At 45.7% G+C, this 17,368-nt stretch overlaps 1 protein-coding gene and 1 long non-coding RNA gene across 3 annotated transcripts; one reads left to right on the top strand and one right to left on the bottom strand.

The window, feature by feature from the left end:
• Positions 1–4,160: 4,160 nt before the first annotated feature.
• Positions 4,161–10,171, bottom strand: LOC119975431 (zinc-binding protein A33-like). 2 transcript variants are annotated; one of them, XM_038815073.1, is made up of 6 exons: positions 9,609–10,168; positions 9,423–9,518; positions 9,096–9,329; positions 7,708–7,730; positions 6,540–6,655; positions 4,161–4,868 (listed from the first exon to the last, which is right to left on the bottom strand). In XM_038815073.1, exons 1-6 carry the CDS (start codon positions 10,014–10,016, stop codon positions 4,318–4,320), a joined length of 1,428 nt encoding a protein of 475 aa, XP_038671001.1. In that variant the 5' UTR covers positions 10,017–10,168; the 3' UTR covers positions 4,161–4,317. The 2 variants fall into 2 exon arrangements, with proteins under 2 accessions (XP_038671001.1, XP_038671002.1); XM_038815074.1 differs by lacking the exon at positions 7,708–7,730 and having other exon boundaries at positions 9,091–9,329; positions 9,609–10,171.
• Positions 10,172–10,286: 115 nt separating this feature from the next.
• Positions 10,287–10,997, top strand: LOC119975443. The gene is made up of 2 exons (XR_005462765.1): positions 10,287–10,363; positions 10,595–10,997. It is a non-coding gene; the product is annotated as an uncharacterized LOC119975443 (long non-coding RNA).
• The last annotated feature ends 6,371 nt before the right edge of the window (positions 10,998–17,368 follow it).

Consider the following 17,368-nt stretch of genomic DNA (forward strand, 5'->3'; position numbering starts at 1 on the left):
TTCCAAATACCCCTACGGACCCGCCCACATACTTCCTCCTCTGCCAGAAGCCCCACACCTAACCTCCCCCAGCTCCAGGTCCACCGAATGCGGAGCATGGTCAGATATGACTATTGACGAATACTCCGCCCCCACCACTCGCGGGATTAGCTGAGAACAAAAAAGTCAATCCGGGAATAAGCCTTCTGGACATGGGAGAAAAAGGAAAACTCTCTACCTCCCGGCCTCAAAAACCTCCAAGGGTCTACCCCTCCCATTTGACCCATGAACCCCCTCAGCACCGAGGCCGCCGCCGGCCTCTTGCCCGTCCTAGAGTTCGAACGATCCAGAGCTGGATCCAACATAGTATTAAAGTCCCCTCCCAAGATCAAGCCCCCTGTCTCCAGGTCCAGGATCCGGCTCAACATTCGCCGCATGAAGTCCGCATCGTCCCAGTTGGGAGCGTGCACATTAACCAGAACCACCCGCTCCCCTTGAAGTCTACCACTCACCATTACGTACGTACCTGCACTGTCCGCCACCACACTCGACGCAGCAAACGACAAGCTCTTGCCAACTAAGATCGCCACCCCTCGATTCTTCGCATCTACGCCAGAGTGAAAAACCTGCCCCACCCAGCCTCTTCTCAGCCCTCACCTGATCCGCCACCTTAAGGTGCGTCTCCTGGAGCATAGCCACGTCCGCTCCCAGCCTCTTCAGGTGCGTCAAGACCCGGGACCGCTTCACCGGTCCATTCAGCTCCCTCATGTTCCATGTGACCAGCCAAATCTGGCGAGTCTCCCCTCTCCCTCTGCGCCAGTCAGCCATAGCTCTCCCTCGGCTCACCACGTGCCCGCAGAACCCCCCAGGCCTGTTCCCCACAGTGGCAGACCCCCCCCCCCCCTCACCAGTACTTCCCGTACGGCCCCTGCAGCAGCAACCCGGTACCCCCCCATACTTTCCCCCCCCCTCCCACGCCACCCCCAAGCTATGGCCCCCCCTAGCTGCGTAACCCCTTCCATTGTACTTCTGTAAGTCAGCTGACTCCTCCTGACCCCGGCTGCTCCCGCCATCCCAACGCCCCCCCCCCCCCCCCGATGCAACACAACCACCACTCCCTCTCCCCCCCCCCCCCCCCCTTCTCCAGTGCCGGACCCACCCACTACTCCTCCAGCGCGGGAAGAAAACCCGCGCTTCCATCCCAAACCCCGCCCCCCGACCCAACACGCGGGAAAAAGACGGGCACATGACCCAGCGGGACCGCGAACAGCTCCCCAACCCTCCACCAGTGAAAAAACGAAAAAGCACCCAAATAAATAAATAACAGCCCCAAAAAGTGAAAAAGCAGAACAGCAAAAAGGTAACATCAAACACAGCCAATAAAACAAAAGGATACCAAGGAGAACAGAGTCTCCGGACTATGTACATCATTCCCCAGTCCTCAGTTCGAGTCCAACTTCTCTGCCTGGACAAAGGCCCAGGCCTCTGGAGAATCAAAGTAGAGCTGGCGGTCCTTGTAAGTGACCCAGAGGCGAGCCGGCTGTAGCAGGTCGAACTTCACCCCCTTCCTGTGAAGCACTCCCTTCGCCCGATTGAAACCAGCCCTTCTCTTCGCCACCTCCGCGCTCCAGTCCTGATAGATCCTGATCTCTACATTCTCCCACTTGCTGCTTCTTTCCTTCTTCGCCCATCTCAGCACGCATTCACGGTTAACGAAGCGGTGAAAACGGACCAGCACCGCCCGAGGCGGTTCGTTCGGCCTGGGCTTCCTCAACAGCACTCGATAGGCCCCCTCCAGCTCCAATGGTCCTTGGAACGACCCCGCGCCCATTAACGAGTTCAGCATCACAACCACATAGGCCCCCAAATCCGAACATTCCAGCCCCTCCGGGAGGCCCAGAATCCGCAGGTTCTTCCAACGGGAGTGGTTCTCCATCTCCTCCATCCTTGCCAGCCATTTCTTGTGAAGTGCCTCATGCGACTCCACCTTCACTGCCAGGCCCAGGAGTTCGTCCTCGCTCTCCGAGGCCTTTTGCCGTAGCTCTCGGGTGTCCGCGCCCTGAGCCGTCTGAGTCGCCATGAGCTTGTCCAGCGAGGCCTTAAACGGTTCCAGGATCTCAGCCTTCAGCTCTCTGAAGCAGCGATGGAGCTGCTCCTACACCCACTGCTGCCGCGCTGCCGGTTCCCCGCCCGCCGCCATCTTGTTTTTCCTGCCTCGCACCTTTTTCTGCTCCAAAGCCGATTTTTTGACCACTCCGCTTCTGGTCCAGTCCATCCACCGGCAGATAAGCACGGTGGATGTGTTCCCACCCGGGGAAAAGTACAACCAGCACCGCTGCGGGCCCTTAAAAGAGCCCAAAAGACCAAAAATAGCAGAAGCTACCATGCTGCCCTTGCTACATCCTCACTGAAAGTCATTTAAATCAAGCTATCCACAATTCTTTATTTCAATTTGCGTCGCTTGATTCACATTACCCTTGCACTCACAGTTTAGCAGAAAATACAGACTGGGCACAGCAGAGTGACATTATTGGCGTTACGCACATTTGAGGACTAGTGTGAATGTGGGTTTGATATTGGCGGCCACCATGTGTGGCTACCTTGCGTTGGCAGACATGCCGTGTAGGAATAACCCCTGTCAAAGATTACAGTGATTCACCCTCAGTATAACTGTTCCCTTCCATTAGTTCTCATTTGCTCCTCTCAAGGAGCCAAACCTTTTCTTTCAGAGTTTTGACAGCGGAGACCAGTGAGTTGTTGAAGTTGTACGCTTGTGCTCTTTCATACTGCAAAATTGAGCCTTTTTTTAGTGCTCCATCATCTATCTGCTGTGTGTTAACATGTGTGTTTCAGGAAATTATATTTGAGAAGCAGGGGTACAACATGTTCTCTGAAAATAACTAAACAACGGTATCAAGGTGTTTGGGGTTTTTTGATCAATATTTTAATTTTGCATAATTAATAAAGACCATCAACCAAAGCAATCTTCCTCTGGAAGCTTTTTTAAAGAGCTCACCCAGTAAAATGTGTGGAGACTGTAATAGATATTCTCAACCCTGGTACTAGTATTTGTGGCTAAATGTGGCTATCGCTGGCCGGACCAGCATTTATTGGCCCTGATTTCCCTTGCTTAGGGCATTTCAGAGTCAACCACATTGCTGCGAGTCTGGAGTCACATATAGCATCAAGGACGACAGATTTCCTTCCATGAACCATATTGACAAAGCAGATCTCTTTGTTTGACAATCAGCGATGGTCATGGACTTTTAATTCCAGACTTTTATTGAATTTAAATTGCAACATTGGTGGGATTTGAACCCAGGGCCCAGACCAGCCCCAGGTCTCTGGATTACACCACCACCTCCTTGGTTCTGCTCCTGTTTTCGTATCAGAGCCATAAAATACTCAATCACGCCTGAATACCAGATAAGAATACAAATATTGTTCACACTGACTTAAAATAAATGAAATGGCAGCAGGAAATATCTTGTAATGCAAATAATACCGACAACTATTTTAGAAAGAAGGAAATAAACTATTTTACAAGCATGCAGTAGAGTGACGGTTCACCAGAGTGGAGCATGGGACAAGTAAGTGGCTTAACCCATGATGAGAGGCTGAACCTATGGCCTCTCGAGTTTAGAGAAATAAGAGGTGTCCTTAATGAAACTTACAGGATGGACACAGGACTTGTTTCCCCCCTCACTGGGACGTCTAGAATACGGGGGCACAGTCTCAGGATAAAGGGCTGATTGTTTAGGACTAAAATGAGGAGAATTTTATTCTCTCCGAGTTGTAAATCTCAGAGGGTTGTGAATATATTTAAGGCTTAGACAGATTTTTGGTGTCTCGGTATTACAGTATATGGGGAGTGGATAGGAAAGTGGAGTTGTAACAGAAGATTAGGCAGTACTGAATTACTGAGCAGGTTCTCAGGGCATTAAGGCTTAACTCTTTTCATTGTTCTTGTGTTCCTGTGATCTAATCAATTCATTCAAAAGGAACGCTGTTGTGAATCATTTAGCTCGACAGAATGGGTCCTTCAATGGCTTTCACTGGAATTTTGTTACTTACGGATATTCAAAACTGATTTGTTTAAATTACTTTTGAGTTTCTATTTGTCTCTTCTCTGCCTCCTCCCGCACCCCCCCCCCCCCCCCCCCCCCCCCCCCCCCCCCCAAACTCCTACAGAGGTCCTTTCAGTTCCCGGTTCCAATCCATAGCTTCTACCCAGAATGTTAACCTGGCTTCTCTCTCCACCAGTGACTGAGACCCACATCCATCAGTTTACAGCTGGCAGGAGGCAGGGAGAGAGTGTGAAATTATGGGATGGATCTGTCAGTGACCTTTAATCCCACAGATTTTCAGCGGTGCCGAGTTTTTCCCGTCAATATTCCATCCCGGATGGAAGAAGGGAAAGATTCTCTCAGTGAAAGCGTGAGTGTAAGTGTGGAGATGGGACATGTTGTCTGCATTGTAAAATGACACCTGCCCATCCTCATAGTTCAGGTACACTCCTATTTTATGCGGATTCACCCTCTGGGTGAGGGGGGTCAGTGAGGGGGAAGTGACCGCAAAATAGTAATTTCCAAATTCCAGCCACACAGTCCAGTAGCCGTTCTCAGGGCTCAGGTCCATTCTCCCTTCCCTGTTCACAGACTCTCGGGCCACTCCCACAATCCATTGAGTCTTCTTCCCCACCTCCACCTCCCAGTAATGTCTCCCTGACGTGAATCCCTGTGATCCCAGGACAAAGGGCCAGACATGAAACGTCTCCGGAGAACCGGAAAGCCGCTGTGGTTCATTTCCAAATCTCACGCTGCTGTGGTCACTGGAGAAGATGAGCCGGGAATTCATTTGGTTTGGATCCAGAGTCAGAGAGACTGGAGCTGGAGGAAAGTTAAAATAATACAGTCAGTGATTTAGGGAACTGGACATCGAAGGGATAGAATGTGTAGGAAGGGGAAAAGAGAATGTGGGAGTAGAAGGGGATAGAGCAGGAAGGTGAGGGAAGAGAGATAGAGAGCAGGAGGGGAGAGTAGGGGAGGTGAATGTGAGGGAGAGAGGAGAGAATATGAGGGGGTAGAGTGAGTGGGGAGCTGAAAATAGCTGGGCAGGGAGATAGGGGAAGTGAGAAGGAGGGGAGAGAAATGGGGATGAGAGTGATGGGGAATAGGGTGTGGAGAGTGGGAGGTGGGAGAGTGGAGGGGAAGCTTAAAGTTATTGGGGAGAGTGGGATTGGGATGTGAATGAGACAGAGGGGAAGTCACATGGGAAGTGAGAGTAGGTGAGGAGGGTGGAGAGGAGAGGGGAGAGAGAAAGCCGGTTGGTGCAGCGACATGGGCAGTGCTGATGTGGCATCTCATAACAAACTCCACTAAATATTTGTATCTATGAATGCAATGGAAATGAATATTGGGCTCAATAGCTGCTGAATGGCTTATAGTAACTGCTGGAGGTTTCCAACAGAAAAAATGCATGCAGATAATTTTCTCATTGTTCGCGACAAATGATTATTCTGCAACCAATATCCTCAAAACAAAGCACTTTATCATTCTCCCAATTTTCAATTTGAGACCTCGATGTTATCAAATTGATTGGTCTCATTTCAAACATTATCACAATGACTATTCCCCAAAAGTACTTTGTTATCTGTGAAGCACGTTGAGGCACAATGATTGCAAAAGGCAATCCTTTCAAATGCAAGGACTTTGTGTTCCGTTTTGCTTCTCTGAGCAGGTGTGCATGATTTTCTTTTACTGGTGCTCACTGCTCTTTAGCTTTGCCAGTCATCCACTCCCTTCCCACCCACGCTCAACAAAAGATTTGCTGAATTTTCTGACTCGTCTGCACCCTCAGGGGCCACTGAGCACCTTCCAATACTATACTCCAATGAACAACTCCAGCAACATTGTATTGAATTCAAAAATTTAGAATTGATCAACAGGAGGCGTATTGGGCTCACTGGTTGACTATACTCAATCAATGGGTGTCACTCAAACTCTGAATCTCGCTCACTCGAAACTATCTTTTCACACTACCTCTTCTGTGTTTGACCCTCTACTTTGTTATAGACTCCATAACTTTGTTAAAGGTACTGATATGTATCTTCTCGATGCTGTTTTGTACCGTGAACCTTTCAATAACATCAATGCACCCCCTCTCTTATCCAGTGCAGTCTCATAGTTTCTGCAAGCATGCGCCTTGACTAATAGATCAGTTGTCTTTCAACAGATTCTCTCCTATGCCTGGTTGTGTTTCCATTAATATATTGATTGAAAAATGTTACCCAGTGTTCTAGATGGGACTAGTCCAATCTCCTCAGCAAATTTAGTTTTGTACACTGAGATTGATGCTCTATTGTTCTGGTTATACAGATCCCTTCACTGCTTTGACACACGGTGCTGATGGCTTCAGACAACAACGCAGACGACCCCACAGAGAGTAAAATATAAGAATTAACAATTGGGAACCTAAATATTTAGTCTGCAGCCTTAGAGCTCATTTAGTCACGTCAAAACTGGATTCAGAATCAGGCAAACAAATACAAGAATTGTTACCGGGGTCAATGGAGTCCAGCATTTCTCTCCATACTGTGTACTGTAAAGGCCCATTGAACTTTCTGATAGACAGGTCTACATTAGCTACTGAAGGGGTGTGATTGCCTTCATTAATCCTGTAAACAAAGAGTCGATGTCATATATTAATAATTTTTAGAATATTTAAGAAATATTTTAAATGGAGGAGCTACCCTACATTCCAGTCTTTCAACACTTTCTACGATGGAATAAATGTGGCAGAAAGAGACATTTTAACCTTTTTCTACACTGAGCGATAAATATCTTGGAAATGCAAGAGCAGATAATCGAAACGCCCATATTAATTAAACGGCTCATAGCCTTGAGAACGGATTAGTTGCTGAGACATAATATTCCACAAGAGAAAGTAAATATTCAGCCAACGGCCTTGATGGATGATTAACATTACAAGCTGTGTAGCTATTCAAGCAGCACACTTGGGACCCACAACACTCTCCTCCAGTTTTGGCCTCTTGAGCATCTCTGATTTCAGTTAATCCCCCCATTGCTTTCAGCGTCCGAGTCTTTAAGCTTTGGAAATTCCCTCCCAAAACGTTTCCGTCCCTTTATTTCTCTTCCCTCCTTTAAGATCGAAAACCTGTCTCCATCCCCCGTTGCCTTTCTGTTTCCATTTTGCTTTGTAACCCGTGGAGGTCTTTGGGACATTCAATTATGCTAACGGAATTGTACAAGTACAGGTTAGTGCGATTGTGTCTGTGGTGGTCACAGAACACATTTGTACTCTGATTGAAATGGGACCCATTTCCCTTCCGAGTTATGTCTTTCTCGGATTGGTCAAAAGCCACGCACGTGTTCACTTCAGGCTGGGATTCAGTTTAATGTTTGTCTTGTCAATCGATGCAATGCCGTAGGACATTTAAATGAAACCTCATTCTGATGCATCACTGCAATAAAGCTTGTGATTATATAAAATTACACGTGAACCACAAACGGTGTTATCGTCACCTTAGTAACAAACCTCCAAGGGCATGATTTTAACTCGGTGAGAGTGAATAGGTTCTGTGTGGGCTAAAATTAGGCCCTGTTATTAATGTGCCAGGGTGAACAAAAGTCCGCTCACAGTAACAATACTTCTCTGAGGTTTTTGCTTTAGCAAATGTGCAGATTTTCCGTAAAGAATGTTTCCTACCTTTTACTCCGGGAAGCTTCCTCCTGAAATAAATAAAACGTGCAGTATTGAGGATGGCGACAGAGTCCAGGACGTTGGAAAATAAATGACCAGACTCCGGGGCAGATGAAGTGAATCACGGAAGTGTAAAGTGCCGCATTTTGGGAGGACACATGTAAATGAAATGGTAGAGTTTTAAAGGAGAGGCAGGTAGCTGCAGTGCAGGAACTCAGCAAGTCTCCTTCGGCTGCAACTTTCAAAAGCAAGACGGCTACTATCTAGATGGACAAGGGGACACGACCACCTAGAAGTGGGCAGCACGGCAACACAAGTGTCTTCACAGCGCCAGGGTGTCAGGTTCGATTCCCCGCTGGGTCACTGTATGCAGTCTGCCCGTTTTCCCCGTGTCTGCATGGGTTTCCTCCGGGTGCTCTGGTTTCCTCCCAAAAACGTGCAGGTTAGGTGGATTGGCCGTGATAAATTGCCCTTAGTGACCAAAACGGTTAGGAGAGGTTATTGGGTTACAGGGAGTAGGGTGGAAGTGAGTGGGTCGGTGCAGACTTGATGGGCCAAATGTATCTGTGTATCTATGTAAGTCCCCCTCCAAGTCACTCACCATCCTGACTTGGTTCACTACCACTGGAGCAAAATCCCCTAACAGCACTGTGGGTTTACCTACACAGCGGTTCAAGAAGGCAGCTCACCACCACCTTCTCAGGGGCAATTAGGGATGGGCAACAAATGCTGAGCTAGCCAGCGAAGCCCACTTCCCCGTAATCATGAATACAATAAAGAACCTGATGGGTGACACATAAATCTTCAAGATAATTGGCGGCAAAAACGAGGAACAAGTAACAATGCTTTTTCATGATCTGGAATGTTCTAACTGCCGGGATGGAGCAAGCATATTCAATAATAATTCCCAGAAGAGATTTATTTAAACGGTAATGATCTTGCGGGTGTGGGGAAAGGGCAGCAGCAGTGGGACTAACTCTTTCAGCGAACCTTCCGATTAAGAGGCAGAATGGCCCAGGTTGTTTCTTTCTCTGCTAAAGGATTCAGCGAGTGACTTACATTGAAAACAAATCTGATCTGTGTGAGGTACTAGAACTCCACCGCTTCAATACTCGGAAACAGTAGCACAATCTCTCTCTCTCTCAGACGCACAGACATTCACAACATTCTACTTGGAAATTGAATTTGGGCAACAACCCAGACATTGCAGGTATTCCCGCATTCTGCAGTATGTGCGGGTTGGTTTGGTGACAGCAGCAAAACCACGATAGAATGAACGACATCATCAACAACAACAAAATAATCCTGTTCAGTCTGTTTCTAATGTTTCAGTAATGTAATAGATGTTTTACAGTTGTGAATTATTTTGGGAAATCTCAGTGGACTGACCTCACCTTCAGAATTGTCAGCTCGTCTTTTTGCTCCACCTGTTTCTGCAAGTTGGAGAGTTTCTCCTCAATAGAAATTAAATTCTCCTGGATCTCTTGAAGGTTTTTCTCCATTGTTTCCAGAATCCTCTCCTCTTCTTCCCTGAGATCTCTGAGTAAACGCTGCTCTTTCTCAGTGAGAATCTGGTGCATTTTACTGAACTCGAATGCGATGCGGGTCTGCAGACTGCTCGACTGCTCCTACCAAACGAAATGTGAAACATAATTAATATCCCGCGATAAAGGGAATAAAACTAACCGAGATCCCAGAAAAGCAGCACAGGGAGACCTTACCCTAACTTCAGAAATCTTCCGTTTCTGTTTCTGCTCGGTTTTTAGAACCGCCTTTTTATTCTCCCTGAGAGAATCTAAGGAAGATTTCCGTTGATCCTGGGATTGGAAGAGAAAATGACAGAATGACAATGTTAGAGCAGGAAAATGTGATGAAATTATCAGTTTATAAAATATTTTCCCTTTTACCCTATAGATTTCAGCAGCTTTTTTAACCGACAGCAAACAGTGGTCTTTGTGTTCCCACGAATCTCTGCAAATCACACAGATCAGTTTCTTGTCAGTTTCACAAAACAGCTTCAGTTCTTCCTGATGTTCCTCGCAGTGAAGTTTGTTTTCCTTCTCATTCTGATTCATGCTTAAATTTCGAGCTTTCTCGGCCAGATTCGCTAAGGCCCGATTTATCTTGAGGTTTCGCTTCGGAATCCTCTCTCTACATTCCGGACAGGAGTTGATCTTCTTTTTGCAACACTGGGTGATACAAGAGCGGCAGAAGTTGTGTCCACAATCCAGTATTACCGGGTCAACGAAGAAATCAAGACAAACTGGACAAATTGCCTCCTCGGTCAAACTCTCGGCCTCCTGTCTGGAAGCCATGTTCACACTCAGCACTTCAAATCCGCTTTCAGTTTCGACTTTCTGACTACTGTGCAGCTAAACCCCTCCAGCCAAAGTGGAGAGTAGGATCAAGGAAGACCAGCTTTAGCTGATGGGATGTGAATTGAACTCTGGCCCAGAGGGTGTAACTTTCATGGATGTTTGGCCCTGGAGGTGGGGTGGGGTAGGGAGAGAGGCGGGCGGGGATTGAAATCCCATTGTCCTTTTCTCCAGCCTGAACTGGCTGCCGATTATAAACCCCTGGCTGATCCGTGTTGTCAGATAGATCCAGATCTCGAAACTGTGCGCTAATGATTGCAGCCACCGAACCTAAAACCCAAAGTGTGGTAAGTGTTAAGAAGTCATCAAGAATAATTACGGTGGAAGCGTAAAAGTGCTGGCATAAGCTTTATTGAAAACAAGTATAAACTCATGAGGTTCCATGCATTCGGACATTGTTACTTTTGATCAGTTTCTGATTCTTGATCATTTAAAAAAAAGAACCAAAAGAGGAATTGGAGAAACGATTCTCCTGCGGCGATAAGGAATAATGAGCTAATGTGCTTTTATTGTTACAGAGCCGGGCATGCGCGGGCCTGGGGGGGCGAAGCATGGCAAATGGCGCATGACGTCATCACGATCAACGTTTGAACGTCACAAGGGGATTTAACGTCGGGGAGAAACTTTGTGTCCCTGAGATGCCTGTTGGAGGGAAGTGACCGGACTCTCCCTTATCTGCAGATCTACACTCCCCTGTCTGCGGACTTGCACTGATCAACAGTCTGCTGCCTGATTGTGCAAATTGTGTGCCTCCTTGCTGGCCCCAAAGAGCCTTCAAACTAATTACTTGCATTGTTGCCATGCCATCCACCTGGAGCACAGTGATGAGAACGAGACCAAAACAGCTGTATCAAAGATGTTGGATGAGGGAAGAAATGTAGGTCGAGACACATTAGATTGGATGTTGTTTATTGTCACGTGTACCGAGGTACTGTGAATGTATTTTTCAGCGAGCAGCTCAACAGATCATTTAAGTACAGGAAGAGAAAATAACAGAAAAGAAAATGCATAATTGGACAACACAAGGTACACAATGTAACTACATAAACAGTGGCATCGGGTGAAGCATACGGGGGTATACTGTTGATGAGGTCAGCCCATTAGAGAGTCCACAGAGGATATATTTCTAATTCATGGTAAATAAGTTATCCATGCAATAAGTTATGTTCAAACGGCAGAGCAAATTATGGGCTCAGTAGAGGGGGTGGCCGAGGGGATGAGGTATCATATATTTTAATCACTCAGCCCTGCAAGAGAACAACAGTAGGTTATATCCATAGGATTGCATCTCATACTCTTCTATCCCACAGACAAGAACACTACCTCCAAGTCACAGCTTCCACCTACCATTATGGTAGAGAGGGTTACCACCGGTTACAGGAATGATTGTTTACAGATCAAGTCGGAAGAGATGAAGTGAATTTTGTACCGAGGCTGGGTCCTCCCAGACAACTCCATAACACAGGTCTCTGCATTTAATGGATCACTCACAGGGATTTTTAAAAATATTTTTTTAAATCAATAAGGGTCAATTTAGTGTGGCCAATCCACCTACGCTACACATCTTTGGGTTGCGGGAGTGCGACCCACGAAGTCACGGGGAAAATTTACAAACTCCACATGGACAGTGATCCAGGGCCAGAATTGAACCCAAGTCCTCGGCGCTGTGAGGCAGCAGTGTTGACCACTGTGTCACCATGCCGCCCCTTCTCACAGGGACTGTGGTCGAGAAAATAACATCAACAGATCCTGGAAGGTCTTGGAGTGTCATCTTTCTTCCAATATTCGGAGGGATTTCTTTCCACAGAAAGTGGTGAGAATATGGAACTCGCTGCCATATGGAGTGTATGAAATAGAGAACATTGTTGAGCTTGAAATTCAATATACCGCACTGAATGTTTATGGCTCTTCTTTTGTACTGTTTGAGCCAATGAGGTTTATTTTTGGAAATAGAAAACATATCTCTATCCTCAAACTCTGTAGGAGGGATTTTGGTCCCATTTGTAGTGCTGTCCTCTCAGACCCTGATAAAAAAGGAAATCCATCACACGATCTATTGAAAATAGGAGACGGTGAGGGACAAAGCACAAATAATGAGGTCTGTTCTTCTGGTATTAGTCATGTCTGAAAACTATACCAAATCAGCCATTTTGGTAAGGCTGGGAAAATTAAGAGTAGAGGAAAGCCAAAAGAAGTCAATGAGTCTAGCAGCTTTTGTGGAGAACTGGGGTGACATGGTGACACAGTTAACATTGCTGCCTCACAGCCTCAGGGTCCTGGGTTCAAATCCAGCCTCATGTCTGAGTCTGTGTGTGTTTCCTCTGGGTGCTCCGGTTTTCTCCCACAGTCTAAAGATGTTCTGGTTAGGTGGATTGGTATGCTAAATTGCACCTTAGTATCCAAAGGTTAGGTGGGGGTTATGGGGTTACAGGGTAGGGCAGGAGATTGGGCCTAGGTAGGATTCTCTTTCTGAGGGTTGATGTAACTCAATGGGCCAAATGGCCTCCTTCTGTACTGTAGAGACTCTATGATTCTAACTGTTAATGCTGCCAAACCTGCTGACTTAATCCAGCATTTTCAGTTTTTATTTCAGATTTCCTTGCTTTTACATACGAGTCAACAAGGTTGATTACAAATAAATGACTTATCTTATTGCAGAGACATAGGATGTGAAATGCTCCACAGCTTTCACACCATGCAACATTGGAATATATATTTTATTGTTACTGTCTGGGTATTAAACCATGCCTGTGCAGAGCTCAGAAAGAAAAATCTGGTGTGTGGCGTCACTTTTGTAATTCCTTCATGGGGGTTGGCACCGCTGACAGGGTAAGGTTGCCCATCCTTAATCATCCATGAACTGATTGACTTATTAGGCCATTGCACACGGCATTCAAGAGGCAACCACACTCGGACCCAATCACTCTTACAGAGCCCAGCATAACTTACTTCGGGGAGGTGGTGGAATAGTGGGATTGTTACTGGACCATCATTTTACTGGACTAGTAGTCCAGATACCCAGGCATAATGCTATGGGGGAATAGGTTCAAATGCGATCATGGCAGTTGCTGGAGTTTTGATTCAGTTCATAAGATCTGGAATTGAAAGGTAGTCTCAATAACGGTGAACATGAACGGACATTGATTGCTGCAAGCACTCATTTGGTTTATTAATGTCTTTTGGGGAAGGAAATCTGCCATCCTTTCCTGCCTTCTCTGGTCTGGTCTCGATGTGACTCCAGACCCACTTGAATGTAGTTGACTCTTAAATGCCCTATGCAATGGCCTGGTAAGTAAATCAGTTCATGGTTGATTAAGGATGGTGACCTTACCTTATATGCGGTGCCACTTCCCATGAAAGAATAACAAAAAAAACCTACAGTCATTTTAGTGGAAGGAAAACCTGGGAAAGTTCTGTCAGTGACGACAATGTTGGCTGGAAGGAATTCTACTGGAGCATGGAAAATACTCTCACCCTTTGTCAGCATGGTGAGGCATCAGTCACCTTCTTCAAAATTAGTGTTGGGTAGTTCAGTTCATATCTTTACAACCAAATCAGGAAAACCTGGGATTTTTTCCCCTGAAAACGTTGCGACTACTTGGTGAATTTGAGCTTCCCATGTTAATAAAGAACATGGAGCAAAGACAGGTAAACATAGTTGAGGTTAGGATAAACCATGCTTTAATTGAAAGATAGAAAACATTCAGGGGACTGAATGTCCACTCCTGTTGCTATCATCACAATGCTAGCTCACGGCTGGTGAGATGTTAAACCAAATGCCTCAAGTGTTGTTTCAGATCCCATGGTAAAGATGGGCAGGGACGTTCTTGCAGTGTCCTAGACAACATTCCTCTCTCAACCAGCACTGTCATAAAGAGGCCAGTTGGTCATTCATCTTATTTTCTCTATGTTGGATCACATTACGTTTAAATTTCTTGCTACATTTTCCGACAGAGGGTTAGTATCTGGACCTATGAGTAATTCATTGTGGCTGCAGGAAGTTTCCCCGATGGGTTAAGACTCTATATGAATGAAAGTCTTGTATTGTTACACTGGATAGAACAATAAGGTAGATGGTGATATATGTTTAGTGTGGTACACACCGTCTTCCAAATGGTATTTGATAATTTTTTTTTAATTCATTCACGGGATATGGGCATCACTGTCCAGAATTTGTCCATCCCTGAGGGCTTTTAAGAGTCAACCACAGTGTTGTGGGTCTGGAGTCACATGTAGGCCAGACCAGGAAAAGTTGACAGGTTTCCTTATCTAAAGGGCATTAGTGCACCAGATAGGATTTTACAACGAACAACAAGTTTTCATGGTCGTCATTTTAATTCCAGAACATTACCCTGGGTCCCTGGATTACTAGCTCAGTGACAATACTCAGTGACTGCCTCCCTGATAAAGTGCAACTTATACAGGCTTGTCAGCAAAAGTGGATGCTGTGTAATAAAAGGGACAACAGCTTGGAGACAAAATTGACTAAGTGGCAGAAAACAGATCTGAATGTTTTTATCACGCAGGAGGAAGAAGAGATATAGTCGGGTGGCCCCGGTGTCAATATTAGGAGATCTAATGACCTAGACTCAGGTGTACAGAGCAGTTTCAAATCATGCGGATGAACTGTGAGGAGAGTGGTTCAACATTTTAGAATGACACAAATGGTTTGTTGGATTTTGCAGGTAAATGGCTGATGAAATTTAGTGCAGCCAAGCGTGAAGTGTGAAGAAAGACAAGAGCAAAATAAAATAAAAAGTAAAATTTTGAAGTGTGCAGGAATAGCTGGACTTGGAAATTGATGTGCCAGCATCAGTGAAGGTGGCAGGGCATGTTGAGAATGTGGTTAATAAAACAATCAGTGTCCTGGAATTTACAAATAAGTACATATATAAATATATATCTATAAATAAATACATTTATAGAGTAAAAACAGAATAAAACTATGATAATCATGGAGAAAACATTCTTTTGGACGCAGCTGGAATATTGTGTCTAGTTCTGTGCACTGCACTTTAGGAAAAATGTGAAGGCAATAAAGAGAGCGCAGAAAAAAATTATGATAATGGTTCCAAAAATGACGATCTTCAGTTGTACACACAGATTGGATACGTTGTGGCTATTCTTCTTGGAGAAAAGAATGTGAAGAGGAGATTTGATGGATATATTCAAAATCAAGAGGGCTCTAGACAGATCAGGTGGGGAGAAACTGATTGCATTGATGGAAGAGAGGGAGAGCAGAGGTCACCATTTTAAGGTGATTGCCAAAAGAAACAACAGCGACACAACAATTTTTTTCTGCAGCCGATGGTCAGGATGTGCAATGCATGGATTGAGTGTGTATTAGAAACATGTTCAGTCTTAGCTTTCAAAAGTAATTCCATCATTACCCGAAGAGAATACTTGCAGCGTTGAGATGGAAAGTTCAGAGATTGGGACTCAGTGAACAGCAGTTGCATAAAACTGACCAGGTTATGAGGGGCTAAATAGAATCCATACATTGCAGAAGGAGGCCATTCGGCCCATCAAGTCTGCACTGGCCCTTGAAAAGAGCACCCTCCTTAAGCCTACCTCTCGACCCTATCCCCATAACCCCATCTGACCCTTTGGACATGAAGGGGAAATTTAGCATGGCCAATCCACCCAAACTGCATAACTTTGGACTGTGACAGGAAACCGGAGCAGCGAGAGGAAACTCACGCAGACACAGGGAGAATGGCCTCCTTCAGTGCTGCACCATTCTATTATGGTGTAATTCATATTCTGTAAACACCCCTGTTGCAGGCTACACCCCAATGGAGGAACAACTGTGCTATTGATGTATATATTTTCCAGTGAAGAATCTGGCACCCGATATAATGGTCGTGTGGAGGATGGACGGCACAGTGGTTCGCACTGCTGCCTCAGAGTGCCATTCCGACCTTGGGTGACTGTGTGGGGTTTGCACATTCTTCCCATGTCTGCATGGGTTTCCTTCAGATTTCCTCCCACAGTCTAAAGATGTGCAGATTATGTGGATTGGCCATGCTAAATTGCCCTTAGTGTTCAAAGGTTAGTTGGGGTTACAGGAATAGGGTGGGAGAGGAGGCCAAGGTTATGATACTCTTTTGGGGGATCGATGCAGACTTGATGGGCTGAATAGCCTTCTTCTGTACTGTAGGGATTCTATGATTCTATGATGTTTTCATGAGTTTTCTTCCTCACTTGTGGGGCAAAAGTGTGAGGAGCAAGAATGCAGTACAATGCTGTTGCACCAATAGTTAGCACTGTTGCTTTACAGTTCCAGGGTCCCAGGTTCAATTCCCAACTGGGGCACTATCTGTGCGGAGTCTGCACCTTCTCTCCGTATCTGCGTGGGTTTCCTTGGGGTTCTCCGGTTTCCTCCCACAATTCCCAAAAGACGTGCTGTTAGATAATTTGGACATTCTGAATTCTCCCTCTGTGTACCCAAACAGGTGCCAGAATGTGGCGACGAGGGGCTTTTCACAGTAACTTCATTGCAATATAAGCCTACTTGTGACAATAAAGATTATTTTTTAAAATATTGAAACTTGATCACTGCCACCGAGACTCATTCCTTTTGTCCCACATATATATCCTAGACCTTTGTGATATGCTTCCCCGTCATCATGAAGTTTGATGGCAGCAGTTCCTGAGATATAAATACATAGACATGGGAGAACCCCTCCCCCCCCCCCCCCCCCGCCCCCCATCCCCATGGAGAGTTTCAGTACTTCAAATTTATTATTCCTGTTTCATAAGATAAAATTATATTGCTGAGACAAGTACCCAACAATTTACAAAACCAACGTCCTGTGGCTGAAAGTAATTTTGCAATTGACAAATACAAACCACATCCCCAGCCTATTAGAAATGCTGTTGTTTGCCAAACTTTCATGCTGAGAAGTTGAGATATTTTCCCTTCAATTAGATAATATCAGATAATGTTCAAAAATAAGATCAAAAAACAGTACAGGCCCATCGTCCCTCCAAGCCTGCACCGATCACTTGTCCTATCTAGACCAACCGCCTGTATCCTTCTATACCCCGTCTGTTCATGTGCCTATCCAGTCAAGTCTTAAAAGTCGCTAACATATCTGCCTCAACCACCTCACTTGGTCGTGCATTCCAGGCCACCACCACCCTCTGTGTAAGAAACTTCCCCCACTGAACCGCACATCTCCACTGAACCTATCCCTCCTCACCTTGTGCCCTCTTGTAATTGTAATTTCCGCCCTGGGAAAAAGTTTCCAGGGGCAGCACGGTAGCATGGTGGTTAGCATAAATGCTTC

Source organism: Scyliorhinus canicula, chromosome 13 (assembly GCF_902713615.1).
Source record: "Scyliorhinus canicula chromosome 13, sScyCan1.1, whole genome shotgun sequence".
In the NCBI taxonomy this organism is placed as follows: Eukaryota; Metazoa; Chordata; class Chondrichthyes; order Carcharhiniformes; family Scyliorhinidae; genus Scyliorhinus; species Scyliorhinus canicula.

Bases quoted from the DNA above. Each gene is read 5' to 3' on its own strand.
- LOC119975431 (XM_038815073.1), bottom strand. From the start codon at position 10,016: ATGGCTTCCAGACAGGAGGCCGAGAGTTTGACCGAGGAGGCAATTTGT. The intron at 7,731-9,095 runs GTGAGGTCAGTC...TATTTATTTCAG, and splicing joins ACGAGCTGACAATTCTGAAG to GAGGAAGCTTCCCGGAGTAA. The intron at 6,656-7,707 runs GTAGGAAACATT...CTTTGTTTACAG, and splicing joins GAAGCTTCCCGGAGTAAAAG to GATTAATGAAGGCAATCACA.